The sequence below is a fragment of the Jaculus jaculus genome, chromosome 16 (assembly GCF_020740685.1).
Source record: "Jaculus jaculus isolate mJacJac1 chromosome 16, mJacJac1.mat.Y.cur, whole genome shotgun sequence".
Taxonomy (NCBI): domain Eukaryota; kingdom Metazoa; phylum Chordata; class Mammalia; order Rodentia; family Dipodidae; genus Jaculus; species Jaculus jaculus.
Genome location: NC_059117.1, coordinates 17,558,609 through 17,574,981, shown reverse-complemented (window position 1 = coordinate 17,574,981; position 16,373 = coordinate 17,558,609). Strand labels below are relative to the sequence as shown.

At 42.8% G+C, this 16,373-nt stretch overlaps 1 protein-coding gene across 2 annotated transcripts in view; it reads left to right on the top strand.

Annotated features, from left to right (window-relative positions):
- Positions 1 to 16,373, top strand: part of Reln (reelin) — a 498,095-nt gene that overhangs the window by 476,286 nt on the left and 5,436 nt on the right. The window contains exons 59-64 of one of the 2 annotated variants that reach the window (XM_004652888.2): positions 690 to 851; positions 1,885 to 2,042; positions 4,418 to 4,637; positions 8,277 to 8,474; positions 9,096 to 9,194; positions 14,966 to 14,971. In XM_004652888.2, the coding sequence (XP_004652945.1) occupies positions 690 to 851; positions 1,885 to 2,042; positions 4,418 to 4,637; positions 8,277 to 8,474; positions 9,096 to 9,194; positions 14,966 to 14,971 (843 nt within the window). The remainder of the gene's footprint in view (positions 1 to 689; positions 852 to 1,884; positions 2,043 to 4,417; positions 4,638 to 8,276; positions 8,475 to 9,095; positions 9,195 to 14,965; positions 14,972 to 16,373) is intronic. The other variant, XM_045135772.1, reaches the window with a different exon arrangement.

Genomic DNA, 16,373 nt, shown 5'->3' with positions numbered 1-16,373 from the left:
ATTCTTTTAAAGAGTCAACAATACATCTTATGAGAAATTTTTTAATATATATTTTATTTTTATTATTAGATTTGGACATATTTTGTATGTAAACATCACATATTGGTACCATCCTTTCCCTCCTCCCTGCCCCTTTTCTGAAGAGGGCTTCCTCATTGGGGATGCAGGTCAACTCCATGGGGATTGTGGGTAATGCATTATGGGGCAGCAGTCAGTTATGGGGGAGAGGCAATGTGTGCAAAATGTCCCAAGTTGTGGCTCTAACAATCTTTCCGCCCCCATTTCCACAAGATTCCCTGAGCCATTGTGGGAGCATTTTAAGTCTACTTCAGTAATGGGCACTTAGGAGCATCTAGATGTCTGGTTTGGTAGGTGTTGAGTGTCCTCAATGTCTTTCTCCATCACCCTTGTGCTGATATCAGTTTAAAGAAAGAGTGAGTGAGAATGGACGTACCAGGGCCTCTAGCCACTCCAGACATGTGCACCCCCTTGTGTATCTGGCTAACCTGGGACCTGAAGAGTCGAATTTGAGTCTTGGGCTGCGCAGGCATGCACTTTAACCACTAAGCCATCTCTCCAGCCCTTATGAGAAGTTTTTTTTTAACTTCCTTGGTAACTTATTTTCATTGGGTCTTTTCCTGATCTACCGTGTCTATCTGCTAACATCTAATACAACTCGGCTTCTGCAGGGCCGATTCCTGGCAGCTTGTGCAGACCCAGTGCCTCCCCTCCTCTTCAAACAGCATCGGTTGCTCCCCGTTCCAGTTCCATGAAGCCACCATCTACAATGCCGTCAACAGCTCGAGCTGGAAAAGGATCACCATCCAGCTGCCTGACCATGTCTCCTCCAGGTGGGTTGCATATGAAGGAGACCCCATGAAACTGTCTGGGACTGGCAGTTTATGAGCTATTGAGTTTATGCAGAGAGCTGGAACAGTTAGTGCCATAGCCCTGGGATCCTTTCCCCTTGTTTCTCCTATGCCTCTTTTGACAACCCCAAGTTCCAGATGGCAATGACATGTCTCAAGAAGAAAAGTAAATAAATAAAAAGAAACAGGACCTCACCTAAATGACTCCTAGATCTTGAATTTTCTTTCAACTGTACGTTATGTCTGTGCTGAGCTCACTCACTGGCCATGAGCAGAGACCAGAGTTGAGACCTGCCTGCAGTCTTGCCTTCCCGGAGGCCGTGCTGCTGGTCTGGATCGACATGGTGCAGGACCCCGGAGACGCACAGAGCTGCTGACAACCCACCAGTGAGCACTCTTCCTACAGCAGCATTCCTTTTGCTGAAAGACTTAGAAAAAATGATACACTTCTGCTGGGGAAAAAAAAAATGGACATAAAATTATAGAATAGGTAGGAAATTCCCATGAAAACCTGAAAGAATGGGGCTGAGATGGCTCGGCCATTAATGGCCCTTGCTTGCAGGCTTGTCAACCTGAGTTCAGTCTTCTCAACACCCCCATAAAGCCTGATTCAAGGGGGCACAGCACAGCAGTGAGAGGTGGAGCCAAGAGAACCCAGCGGCTCACGAGAAACACAGGCACAGGAGATCCTGTCTCAGAAGGGTGTAAGGATAGGAGAGACACCCTGAGGTCGCCGTCGGCCTCCCCATGCATGCTACAGTGCATGTGCACCCATATGCGCCTATCACATACATGCACAAAGAGATAATAAAAACGGAACAACATTCAAAGGTGCAGGTTTCCAGAATGCCATTCCAGAGCAGACTCCCTAAGTCTTTAGGGATACAAATTTACTCACGTCTCCCCTAACAGGGCTTCAGGTAGAAGTTTTTGGAGCCCTTCCCACACATCCCCATTCCACAGGCAGGGAGTACAGCCTGTTTTGACTCTCTTGTGCTTTCCGTGGGTCTCTCAGTGCCACACAGTTCCGCTGGATCCAGAAGGGAGAAGAAGCTGAGAAGCAAAGCTGGGCCATCGACCACGTGTACATCGGAGAGGCTTGCCCCAAGCTCTGCAGTGGGCACGGCTACTGTACCAGTGGCGCTGTCTGCATCTGCGATGAAAGCTTCCAAGGTCGGACCCCTGGGCTGCTGTTGAATCGGGACTGTACGGGCTCCCACACACACACACACACACACGCCCGGCTGTGCACTTGGAAACGGATAGAAGCTCCAGGCTCAGGAGTTTGAGATAGACACCACATTCCTTGACCACAGAGTTTATTTATCTTTGGAATGAGATATCAATATCAAGCACAGGGTTTGGGGTTTTGTTGTTTTGTTTTGTTTTGTTTTGTTTTGTTTTGTTTTGTTTTGTTTTGTTTTGTTTTGTTTTGTTCGAGGTACGGTCTCACTCTAGCCTAGGCTGACCTGGAATTCACTCTGTAATCTCAGCCTTGAACTCATGGTGATCCTCCTACCTCTGCCTCCCAAGTGCGGGGTTAAAGGCTTGCGCCACCACACCCAGCTTAGGCATAGGTTTTTTTTTATATGTCCCTAAAAGCATTTTTGGTTTAAAATCTTGAGCTGAAACCTAAAACAATGTCTTTTATTATGGCATTTTCATATGTATACATATATATATAATATATGTCTATTCAATATATTCTGTGGATAACAATTAATATTTGTAAGTAAATGAGTTAGGATATTCTATGATGCCTAATGACCCCCAACCTGTCTTTCAAATGACTCCTTGCTCCTAGCTAAACCTCAAACTCCATTTCCAGTTTGGAGCTTCCCTCTGTCCTGACGCAGTGACTGTCTCTAAATGCATCATCAGTTTCCATTAGCGTCCATCTACCTGTGTCTGTCCTGCCTTGGCCTCTGTCCTCCCATGATCTAGCCAATGACTCAAGATACCCCGCTTCTCCACCCACTGTGTGACTCAGGGAAGAACCTCCTGGCTCAAAGAAACTAATTCCAGCTGCTGCTTAGGCTCCTGGAGGCTGTTTACATTTCAGACATAGTGTTTGTTCAGCAACTGATCTTTAGAAAAATGCCTGTTGGCCTTCTAGAAGCCTGCTTGGTTTTCATCCAAAGTTTCTAGCCTCTGCCTTTACAAAGTTCACTTGACATAATGACCAAAGTTCACTTGACATAATGACCATTCTATCCTCAAAGCTTAGCTTGACCTATAGCAAAACTGAGAAATTTTTGAACTTTACATAGTCGTGGGATTTATAGTATTTATATAGCATTATACCACTTCATGCTTTAGAGCCATGTAGTAGTTAGTGATAGTTAAGGTGATGATTACCACCTTACAGGAAAAGAAACTGAGACTCAGAGAGGGTAAGTAACTTGCCAGAGATCACATAGTCAGAAAGTCAGAAAGAAGACCAGCTTGGGGTTCTTTCCAGCCACCTTGCTGGTTCTCACAGCTGAGAGACTTCTTCGAAAGAGGATCAGAATTATATAATGTTCCTCAAGTGTACAATGTTAAAATACATATATTTGAATTCTGCAGTATGATCCATTTAGATTTCTTAGCCGATGCTATTTTTTTTTTTTGCTTCCAAACAAAATGGATATAATTAATGTAGACAGCTGCACATCTCTGATGTTGTACATTTCTTAGCCATCTCCCTTCTCACTCTGCCATCATTACCACTGACACCATCTGGGTCTGTCTAGGCATTAGTTGAAGGATTTAAACTTTGGACAAATTAATGAATCAAATGTCTCACGTGGAGTTCTTGCTGTCTGGAATTTGCCCTCTCCCCTGACTCGACAGAAGTCTGGCCTTTTGATTTTGAGATATTATGAACATTTAGAAAATATGCACTGCTCAAATCCAGGAGAAGGGGAAACACACACACAATTGCTCATATAATGTCTTACTTAAAATCCAGTTTCTCAGCTCAGCAGTTTCTGGGAGACACTTCGAGTTTATTTGTGATTCATGTACTTAAGCTAGGGTCACTAATGGGTGTCTCAAAGGTACTAAATACTGCGTGGAGTGCTGGAACCCAATAATGAATCAAGACACAGGCTCTGCTCCTAGGACTTATCAAGTGTCAGCTGGATGGAAAACAACACTGTGATTTAGTTGATTTTTACAAAATCATGCTGTGAAAAAAAAAAAGAAACTAGACTGGCCTCTCATGTGAGAGTGAGCACTCCCTGCTGCAACCCATTATTGATAAACACACAAGGCTTGGTCAGATGCTGTAGTATTTTTTAAAAAATTTGTACATCTAATAAGTATGTTAGTATAGTCATACCAATGATCATTAACTGAAAACTCATGTGATCTTTTTCATCAATATTAGCTAATAATTACCCAAATAAAAGGAAAGCATTTGTTTCTGGGAGTCCATATCTCCTTGGTACTTTTCCGTTCTTGCAATAACAACTAAATCTAAAATTAGATGTATGTTCTTAATCTTAGATGATTATGTTTATTCCAGCTGATTCTGGCATCTGTGATTATTTCTGTCCCCCTAGGTGATGATTGTTCTGTTTTCAGTCATGATCTTCCTAGTTATATTAAAGATAATTTTGAGTCAGCAAGAGTCACTGAGGCAAACTGGGAGACCATTCAAGGTGGCGCGATAGGAAGTGGCTGTGGGCAGCTGGCACCTTATGCCCACGGAGACTCACTCTACTTTAATGGCTGTCAGATAAGGCAAGCTGCTACCAAACCACTGGATCTCACTCGAGCAAGGTAACCAAACCCCTGTGATATATTCCAAACACAGAATTGGTCACAAGCCCCTTCATGATCTACAGTGAGCTCATGAACTTGGTGGAAAGTTGTCACTAAGTGGTGCATAACTGTTTGAACTTGGTACATCTGAATTTGGTACAAGGAAGCATTGTATGTTTTAATAACTGAATTACTCTCACTTAAATTTATTGAGAATGTCTTTGTATTTCTTTCCATGCATGCTAGCTAGGTGATGGTGACATAGGAGAAAGAGTCAAACACAGATAATTGGTTAGGGACAATCCATGTAACCTTTTGACACTGTGATGTGACATCATCTAAAAATGTATTCGGCCATATTCATAGTTACCCTGGGTTGCATGCAGAAGAGAGGCCGCAGATTGGACATGCCTGGTATAGACAAGTTATTGTTGATCACAGGCAAGCATTCAAATGCAAGTATGTGTGTGAAGATTTGTAGAAATGCAAACATCTACCTATGTTTAGCATATGTAAGTTCAGTAAACAAATAGAGAATGGGTGAATGTCATCACGTGCCATAGGGGCTGGAGATTAATATAGAATGGACTGGACAGAAACAATGTAGATGAACCAGGAAGTGACAGGGAAAAGAGAACGTGAGAAGCTTGAGTTTCCTTCCACACCTGTCCTTTCCTATTCTTCTGCTGAGTATGACAAACATAGCTTTGTGTCTCTGTAATTCAAGAGAAGAGCCCAGAGCAATAGACTAAGCTGGAAAGCACGTCCACCCTTCAACCCGTGGGCTGCATGTGGCCAAGGATAGCTGTGAATGTAGCCCGACACAAAATTGTAAGCCTAGGGGGCTGGAGAGATGGCTTAGTGGTTAAGCACTTGCTTGTGAAGCCTAAGGACCCCGGTTCGAGGCTCGATTCCCCAGGACCCACGTTAGCCAGATGCACAAGGGAACATACATGTCTGGAGTTCATTTGCAGTGGCTGGAAGCCCTGGTGCTCCCATTCTCTCTTTCTCTCTATTTATCTATCTATCTGCCTCTTTCTCTCTCTCTCTCTCTCTCTCTCTCTCTCTCTCTCTCTCTTTCTCTCTCTCTCTCTCTCTCCCTCTCTCTCTCTCTCTCTCTCTCTCTGTCACTCTCAAATAAATAAATAAAATGAACAAAAAGAAAGAAAGAAAAAACTTTTAAGCCTACTTTGAAACATTCAGCGATTGTTTTGTAACTTGATTGTGAGGTTCTCAAGCATATATCCATAGACAACAATGTTGTATCACATTTTAAAAGGTTGGATGTGCCAGGCACGGTGGTGCACACCAGGACTCAGGAGGCAGAGGTTAGAGTTCAAGGACACCCTAAGACTACATAGTGAATTCCAGGTCAACCTGGACTAGAGTGAGACCTTACCTCAAAATAAAGGCTGGACATGGGACTGGAGAGATGGTCCAGTGGATAAAGGCACTTGCTTTGCAAAGCCTGATGGCCCCGGGTCAATTCCCAGAACCCATGTAAAGCCAGATGCACAAAGTGATGCATGCATTTGGAGTTTGTTTGCAGTGACTAGAGGCTCTGGTGCACCCATTATCATGATCTCTCTCTCTCTTTCTCTCCCTCGATCTCTCTCTCTCTCTCTCTTTCTCTCCCTCAATCCCTCTCTCTCCCTCCCCCTCTCTCTCTCTCTCTCTCTCTCTCTCTCTCTCTCTCTCTCTCTCCTTGCTAATAAACAAACAAAAATTTTTTAAAGGTTGGGCGTGCCTGGTAGAGTAGTCACTGAATGATTACAAGTATTCAGAAGCTGTGTGACTCTTTGAGAATTATGTGTTTGCTACAAGAATGTGGTAGGTTGACCAGGTGTGCTGGTGGTGCGTGCCTCGCCTGAGAGCTGAAGACAGAAGGAGCAGGAGTTCAAGGTTACTGTCAACTACATAAAGAGTTTGAGTCCAGCCTGGGCAAAAAATAATGTAGCTATTTACCTGAAGCCTTTGACTTTGAAAAGTATTAGTATTATCAAAGGTTAAAAAAAAACTGGTTTGGGGGGGCTGGAGGGATGGCTTAGCGGTTAAGGTGTTTGCCTGCAAAGCCAAAGGACCCAGGTTCAGTTCCCCAGGACCCACGTTAGCCAGATGCACAAGGGGACACACGCATCTGGAGTTCCTTTGCAATGGCTGCAGGCCCTGGCATGCCCATTCTCTCTCTCTCTCTCGCTCGCTCTCTCTCTCTCTTCCTCTTTCTCGGTCAAATAAATAAATAAATAAAACTAAATACTAAAAAAAAAAAAAAAAGTGGACAGCCTGACTGCCCACAGTTAAGGAAAAAAAAACTGGTTTAGGGGCCTTAGATGTGATAAATAATGAAAATATAATAAAACTAAATTCTGTATGGCAACCAAGGAAAAACGAAAAGTCATATCCACCTTCCTACCAAACAGATCTAGAGACAACCTGATGCCTTCCTTGACCCACAGACAGCTGCAGCTGGCTGTTTGATGAACATGCGCATTCTATATATATACAACTGAATTTATTTTACATCAATTTGCACATGTTCAAACTTTAAGTCTAGTTCTTGATTTGACCACTTGCTCTAAACAGTAACATTCAGTTAGTCACTAGAAATCTTGCAGGAGTGTTTTCTGGGTTGCAAAGCTGTGTCTTCTAAGGCCAAGAATGCTGTGAAACACAAAAGGGCATGTTCGGCAGGAAAGCAGACGGGCGCCTGGGCCAGCGTGGTCTGACTCCGTTTTCCCTCGGATCTGATCTCGAGACAACCTCCCCTAAAACACACACGGTGATGTGTCCTTGAGCAGATGCTGTGCATCTTGGAGCTGCCTGTCGGAAGTGTGTGCCACTCATGCTGGGCTTTAATTCCATGTCCTCAGCTGCCTGGCCCATAATACTGCGTAGAGCATAGTAGATATTTCAGGGGAAATACTGTGATCAGAATACATCTTTGAAAGTCCTAGTTTTTTGCCCTCTGGAGTTATTTTTCACATGTCTGACATGACTTATTCTTAACTATTGTTATCATACCGTCATTTCTAGTATACACAGAAGATTAGTTCCGGGATCCCCATGTATGCCCTAAGTTCCTACTATAAAATGATGCATTTACACATAGCCTATGTCATTCCTCCTGGGTACTGTAAATCATCTCTACATTATTAACAATGCCCAGTACAATGTATGCACTATGTAAATAGCTGTTGTAGTGTCTTGCTTCAGGAATATGGTAAGGAGGAAAGCCTGTGCACATTCAGTAAAAATTTAGTTTTTGTTTCCAGAATGTCTGGTCTATGGAATCCTCGGGTACAGAGTCCACAGAGAGCCAGCTGTCTTGAAATATGGACTTTAGGAAAAAACAAGAATTGAGAAATTCTGGGCTGGAGGAGTGGCTTAGTGGTTAAGGCATTTGCCTGCAAAGCCAAAGGACCCAGGTTCCATTCCCCAGGACACACATTAGCCAGATGCACAAGGGGGCACATGCATCTGGAGTTTGTTTGCAGTGGCTGGAGGCCCTGGTACACCCATTCTCTCTCTTTCTGTCTCTCTCTCTCTCATTGTCAAATAAATAAATAAATAAATTTTTTTAAAAAACTGAGAAATTCTAACTCCTTTAATACCTCAGGAATTTTGTGGAGAGATGATTTCCCCTGTACTTTCTTTCAGCAAAATTATGTTTGTGCTGCAAATTGGGAGCACGTCCCAGACAGACAGCTGCAACAGTGACCTCAGCGGCCCGCACTCGGTGGACAAGGCGGTGCTCCTGCAGTACAGCGTCAACAACGGCATCACCTGGCACGTCATCGCTCAGCACCAGCCCAAGGACTTCACGCAAGCGCAGAGAGTGTCCTACAATGTCCCCCTGTGAGTGGCCTGAAGGGAAATGACAGGTCTTGTCCCTTCCCACCCCCCATAAAGTTTAGGTGGAAATTGGGGGAAGTTCCTGAACCAGTGCCTTCCAGCTAGGCAATGGCAGCCCCAAGAGAAACCCCAATCTTAAGTGCGTGTTACTGTTTTCTGTTAACACCAAGGCAGATTTTCAAGTGCAGAAGGGCCCCAGGGAATGACTGAATGAAGGATGGAAGCTAAATACCAAGGCACCTTGTGCATATTTCTCTCTTCCTTTAAGTAGTATATCTAGCCCTTTAGGAAACAAAACCCAAGATCTGTTTGGTGAGCACTTTGGAAACCACTCCGCATAAGCAGCCATGTCAGTCTTACTTAGCATCGGTCCCCGCGTGTGCCCTGTCTGTTGGTCACATGCAATGCTCTGCTTGCGCAAGAGGAAAGAGGAAAATAGACAAACGTGACAAGCCCCGAAGTGGCCAGCCAAGTCTAACACTAGTGACAAGAGTGCCAAGCAAATCTAGATTCCATGTCCAAAGTTTCACTAGACTAGTCTATTACAGCCCTGGAAGGCCCGGAAGGCACGTTCCAGAAAGGTCCGTGGTATTGAACCTCTGTTCCCTTCTATCCGCAACCCAGGGAGGCACGGATGAAAGGAGTTTTACTGCGCTGGTGGCAACCGCGCCACAACGGGACAGGTCACGATCAGTGGGCTTTGGACCACGTGGAGGTCGTCCTGTGAGTATCCCATACTTAGCATCCTGCATCTGTTTCAGAAAGGTTTGGGACCCCTTGGGGTCCGGCATGCTCCTTAGCTCAGGCAGAACGTTTACCCGATGAGATGTCCCCACCGGGCCACTTTGCCTCACACACTTCAGCAATTGCAAGCTATAGCTCAAGTCACCAGTGAAGTAACAAAGGCCTGAGCGTAATTTAATGTGCCTTATGAAAGCTTCAATGAGAAAAATACGTATTTCAGGACTTGACAGGATTGGTTAAATTAGATAAAACAGAAGTCTCCAAGTAAATGGGAAGCGATGTTTTATGCCCTGTCTGGGTTGCCTGAACAAAATAAAAGAGAATGACCCAGGACTGGTCCATGTAAGTGTACTCATGGTAAATGTGCGCAATGACAAGCACTTATATTTGCCATAGATGCCTTTGGCATTCTCCGTTTAATAAGCGGTTGCAACTGGAAACAAGGATCTGGGTTTGCTGGGCGTGGTGGCGCACGCCTTTAATCCCAGCACTTGGGAGGCAGAGGTAGGAGGATTGCCATGAGTTCGAGGCCACCCTGAGACTACAGAGTGAATTCCAGGTCAGCCTGGGCCAGAGTGAGACCCTACCTCGAAAAAAAAAAAAAAAAAAAAATCTGGGTTTTCACATTCCTCTTGACCAGCCTGAGCAACCAAGTTAAGGGTGGCATCCCACCCTCACCCCCACCCCGCCCCAGTTTCCCCCATGTAACAGGGATGTTGCCCCTCTCGCCTGTCTGGATTGACTGTTCCCTCACCAAGAGATGACTTGCTTTTTCTCTAACAATCTAGTTCCTGTCGAACTGGAATGCTTATGTCTCGACGGGTTCGAACTGATGGCTCCAAGTGGTTGGCAAGGAGAGGCGACTCTTCTCGGTAGATAGGTTCAAACGTTCATTCTGTTACCAAGTCCAAAAATGAAATCAGTCCTATGGCTGATTTCAGTCATTTCCAAAATGATCAGTTGGTAGGAAAACTACCCGACTTGTTTTCTTTCGATCATAGCCATGAGCTGGCTTTCCCAGTCTTGAGCTAGCCCCCGGCGTGGCTGTCACCGAGGCACCTGCTTGCATGGCATCCATATCAACCCCCAATTCCGAGAACAACCCAGTCCCCACACAAGCCCCCACTGTGTGCTCTGCTGCTGCTTTGGGACCACTTGCTGGGCTCTGCCTCCACAAGACAAAGTCGAAGTCTAAAGGAACAGTCAGACCCCTGGGTCGAAATATGAGGCTGATATTTTACTTAGCGACCGATTTCCTCTGACTACATTATTCCCAGAGGACAGAGTAACCTGGGCCCTTAAATGCACACATGTACTTAAGTCGTAGAGAGGTGCCCCAGTAAACCAAAATTCAATCGTAAGAGCCGCCCTGCCCTGACCTCTCTCAGAGTAGCAAGTATCGATCTGATGGACGATCAGAAGCACTTGGGCAGCTGATGTCCTAATAGATGATCTATCTAATTGATCTACAATGGGAATTCAACGTCAGTTTTTAAAGCATCTCAGGTGAATCTCATAAATTGTTTGTGACTCAGATTAGAGTCTGTATTCCTAGCTTCCCTTTCAAGTCTCTTGCCAAGACGATATATCAATGGGGATTCCTGTGTCTGACAAAGCATTACCAACTCCTAAGGAAACTGTTCTCAAGAGCAAGCAGGATGCTAATCCTACCCTTGAGAGATGTCAAAATGCTCACACACCACAATGGGAGTAGATGTTTCCCACCCACACTCAGGCAAGCCTCTGCAGTTAATTAACTATTTGGGATTTTAGAGGCATATCATAACCAATAATTTCCTCCTCTGGGCAAAAATTAAAGAGCAGGTGCGGTCAGAAACACAAACATTCTCCCTTGGTTTGAAATAACCCTTTTACAATTTAGAAGCAGAATTGTTCTCTCTGCTCCTTTTTGGCCTGTTGCCTTAGAGGTTCTCAGGGCTCCCTCAGGAAGCCTTTCTACATATCGCCCTCCCCAAGATCGTCTGTAATGTCCAGTGCTGGCATTAATTTTTATAAACACCTACTAACATCATGGCACTGCTACAGGAATGAAGTTCTGATTACATTTAATCTGCATTATAAGAGTTCACTTTTACTCAGTCTCTAGAATAGTTTTCTTTATCTTCCTCTTTTTAATTAATTAAATTTTTGCTTTTATATGTATTATTACAAGTTATACTTTTCATCCCCTGAACCCTGCTCCCATTACTCTGGGGGTCTTCCTCTGCGGGGTTATGTTATACACGGTGGGGTCATGAGGGTTTCAGTCAGTCTCTGTGGGGTAGCAGTCTGCAGGGAGGGGGCAGCCATGCCCCATTCTATTCCTAACCACTCTGTGGCTCTTAAAATCTTTCTGCCCCCTCTTCTGCAATGTTCCTTGAGCCATGGCATTTTTTTAAATTGCTTTTTGGATTTTTTTTTTTTTTTTTTGAGGTAGGGTCCCAGTCTGCCTATGCTGTCCCGGAACTCACTCTGTAGCTCAGGCTGGACTGAAACTGAGCTTCCCAACTGCTAGGATTAAAGGCATGCCCCACCACGCCCAGCCAGCCTCTAGAATTTTTTATATATTGAAAATTTATAATGTACCAGGCACCTTTCTGCTCTAATCCTGCATTACTGTCACAAGTTTACAAAACACCAAAACATTTCAGATGAAACAAGAACATCAGTACACATGCATGCATGATATTGCATTATTTGTCTTATTCTAAGTCTTTCTGCAGTAAGTCTGCACACATATTGCCCCTTATTTTATGTACATATGGTTCTCAAATTTTAACAGATTTGACACTGTTAAAATTATAGTTTTCTTAGTTTCTTCATTTTAGAAAAGATGCCTCACAAAGCTCAGTTCAATAAATGAGTATTTTAAAATAAAACACTGGCCGGGTGTGGTGGCGCACACCTTTAATCTAAGCACTCAGGAGGCAGAGGTAGGAGGATCACTGTGAGTTCAAGGCCACCCTGAGACTCCATAGTGAATTCCAGGTCAGCCTGGGCTACAGTGAGACCCTACCTTGAAAAAACAAAACTAAATAAGTAAAAAAATAAAACACTGAAGAGTTCTGTTTTCAGAACTATAGTTTGATGTTTTCTTTTTGCTGTTACTATGATTTAACATTTCTCTGCCCTTTTTAAAATATTTTATTTTATTTAATACAGAGAGAGAGAGGCAGATAGAGAGAGAATGGGCACGACAGGGCCTCTAGCCACTGCAAATGAACTCCAGATGCATGCACCACCGTGTGCATCTGGCTTACATGGGTCCTGGGGAATCCAGCCTGGGTCCTTGGGTTTAGCAGGCAAGCGCCTTAGTCACTAAGCTATCTCTCCAGCCCTCCCTGCCATTTTTCCTTTTCGTAAATAACAAAAAGTTTTAAGACATCCAATATTATGTACTTGGTGGCTCACAACGAAACTCCTTCTTTTGATAAGCATATAATAGAAAGATCCAGATAATTCAGGAACATGAAATACAATAATTTCCACTCTTTCAGCCGTGTGAGATACATAGAAGCTAAGTCTCACATTATCATTTACAAGTAATACAGATTAGATAGTGGGCATGATAGCTCACACCATTAATCCTAGCACTCAGGAGACTGAGGTAGAATTACTATGAGTTCAAGACCAATCTGGACTCTAAAATAAGTTCCAGGTCAACCCAGACTAGAGTGACACCCTGCTTCAAAAACCCAAAATAGGGGCCAGGCATGGTGGCGCATGCCTTTAATCCCAGCACTGGGAAAGCATAGGTAGGAGGGATTGCCTTGAATTCGAGACCACCTTGAGACTACATAGGGAATCCTAGATCAGCCTGAGCTAGAGTGAGACCCTACCTCAGAAAAACCAAAAATAATAATAATAATAACAACAGCAATAAGAATACAGATCATAACTACTACAGAAGATTCATATTTAAAAATAGAGACATACGATACCCCCATAAAATTCTATTTGGAAATGTTTTCTTGCATAGCTGCACTTCTGTAACAGAGCCCGTAGCTGTATGAGGTCACCTCCTTCAGCATGGAGGAGGAAGAGTGACCTGAGATGCCAGTCCTGCCTCATTGAGCATCCACGCAGGACTGCTAATATGTTTTTGCAACTAATGGTTGGGGACATACATCTCACCAAAGAATTTTTAGAATGCATTTTCTTTTTCAAATAAAGATTACTTCAATCTAGCTTTATTATCATAGTTTCGCTTTGGTGCATGTGCACCAAGGACACATGCTAAAAACTCTACAAAAGAGCACTGTGGTCATGCATGGTATCTTACACTGAGTCTAACGTCCATACTGCCCATATGAGCCAAGATGACATATCAACTTGACAACAAATTCAGTGCTTTAGAAAATATTTCAAGATGTAAAAGTGCATCCTAAATAAACACAATACATAATGTGTTTTAAGGGCACAGCCTTAAACAATTACACGTGGAAAGATTTGAGTTTTATAAATATGGATATAGAGAATGACCAGTCCCATACCTGAAGATTTAAAAACAAAAATCCTTCTAGCTTTTAACAAGCAAAGTCCTATGCTTGTTTGAAAATGGAATCTCCCCACTGTCATGTTGGCCAATAAAACCTATACATGAAAAGCCTTCATGATAGTTATCCCCTGCTAATCTGCCATATAACAGGTGAATCAAATTGATGGATCATCTTCTTCCAGCCTCACCAGTTTATAAAAATGTCCTCATTCTGTAAAGCGAAACCATACAGACTAACACAGTCATAGCCAATCGGGTGTCAGAAATCTAATTTTCCAGAACTCACTTGTTAGCATAGGATATTTGTTGTTTTTCTCAGTAAATGTTTGTGAAGACACTTGGGCAGATCCCTCACAAGATCCATGCTGGTAGGGTGCTTCTGAGGATAAAAGAGAATCTGTTGTCTCAACCTTTTCTTTGTTGGGCACTCATGCTTCTATCCTTGGAATCTCCCTCACCCAACTATGCATTTCATTCACATATCACATTTCCTGTGTATGTGTCAAGTCACAACCTGTCATGTGTATAATGAAGTGGGCTGATTTTTGCATGTGTACCTTGAAAGCGAATCACTGAGTAAAAAGTTAGCCTTTGTGAATTGATTTAAGAAAAAGAAAATTATTACATTTCTTGAGAATTGAAAAACGATATGTTGCTAACTTTGGCCTTAAACGCATTTATCAGATTTTAATATGGGTCCCATCATGACCACCCCCCCATACCATTCATCACCGAGATACTGTCACATTTTTGGCACAAATGATTTACGGAGATGAGCATATTACATTTGTTGCAAAGCATATTCATCCTTTATGAAATTTTGTGTTATCTGATGTGGAAGTTCCTATATTTTTAAAGCCCATTCCTTAATGTCATCAGGAATAAGTGCCTAAAATATAAATTGAAAAAATAAGATAAAGATAACAGTAGACATTAAGCTATTAACTTAATTTTTATATTTATATGCAACATTTATGCCAAAGGTAGTATTGTAGCTACATGTACCCTGACATATGGTTATGAGCAATTATTGCATGTTGCATTACATTCAAAAGTTAAGTCTGTGTACATAGTGGGTATAGAAGAATAAGAAATAACTTGTTTAATTTTTATTTTCAAAAGAGATGAAAAATCCTATATTGCGTCTAAACCTGGTCAGACTTTTATGACTAATCACAGTGCTGCATGCATTGAGAGGCATTTTTTAACTTGTATTATATTTCATTATTTGCTGTCATTGGTTTTCTACTAGAGTAAGGTAAGTCCTCCATAATAAATCTGGGGAACTGTTTACTGTTGGTTTGATCATGGTTGCCAAAGTTAGCTGAGAAGTTCTACAGACCTTTGCAAGTGAAAGAATTCTAGGAGAATAGTTAAAAACGAAATTGGGGCATACAGGAGCATTTGGCATCCCACATCTCCACATGCATGCAGCCAAATGAAGTCTTTCATGTGTGCATAACTGGCATAGCAGCAGAGACCTGGGTGCTAATCAGCACTCTGTCACTGGGCAGCGGGTTTGACTTCGCATCTCCTCTGTGTCTGGCTCAGTATTATGAATTCTCGAAGTGCTCGCAGTTAAAAACAATGCGTTGCAAGGAAAGTGGAAGTAGAGACATGTGCAAAAGACCTGTGGGCCTTGATTAAATGTCGTCACTTTTTAAAAGACCTACTGAAGCGAAGATCTCCACGAGGGTGCCTTATCTTGATAATTCCAAGTTAATAAATAGCTGACCTGGAGTGTACATTGAATTAATTCATCATACTTGTGAGTTCTAGGTCCTGTCCTTTGATGAGATGGGCCACCTTTACTATGTAATTCCATTTGTCCTCTCGTTGACATACTTTATAACTTAAGAGAATAAAATGGCTATCAGTTGCTGAACATCTATATAAGTTTTCATTTAATCCTTGTGGCCTCTGAGGTCCACATAGTCAAATGCTATTTTCACTTCCATTTGGCAAGGAAGAGAACTACTCAGTATGCATGTGGCATCTGTGACTCCTCTTACTTATCTGTAGACAACCTGAAAATGTGTAGCGTTGAAACTCAGCTTCCGTGGAGGAAGCCTCTTGGGTTAGTTTGAATGGCAGTCTCCATCTTACACTCACCCACATGTCTCTGAAAGATGCCTCTAACGGACACTGGATTCTGATATCTGTTGTCATATAAATTGTCATTTGTTATGTCATATGACTTACTGTAAAGGGAATTAACTACCAGCCCATAAAATGTCTAAATATTTATGAGCTCAAATTCTTCCAATTTTCCATCTCATTTAAATTTTCCATATCATTTAAACAGTAAGAAAATCAGTTTAATTTTTTTCATGATAATAAGTAAGCTTAAAAAAAATCAAGTAAAGCTGGGCACACGTCTTTAATCCCAGCCTTCAGGAGGCAGAGGTAGGAGGGTCGCCATGAGTTCCAGGCCACCACGAGACTACATAGTGAATTCCAGGTCAGCCTAAACTAGAGTGAGACCCTACCTCAAACAAACAAACAAACAAATCAAGTAAACTGATGGTGACTGTGGTAAAGAATAACAGTTCAGGAGAACACCGTCGGGCTGCGGAGATGACTCAGTGACTAACAGTGCTTGCTGTGCAGGCAGGAGACCTGAGCTTGATCCCCGGTACCCACATAAAACACATGGGTGA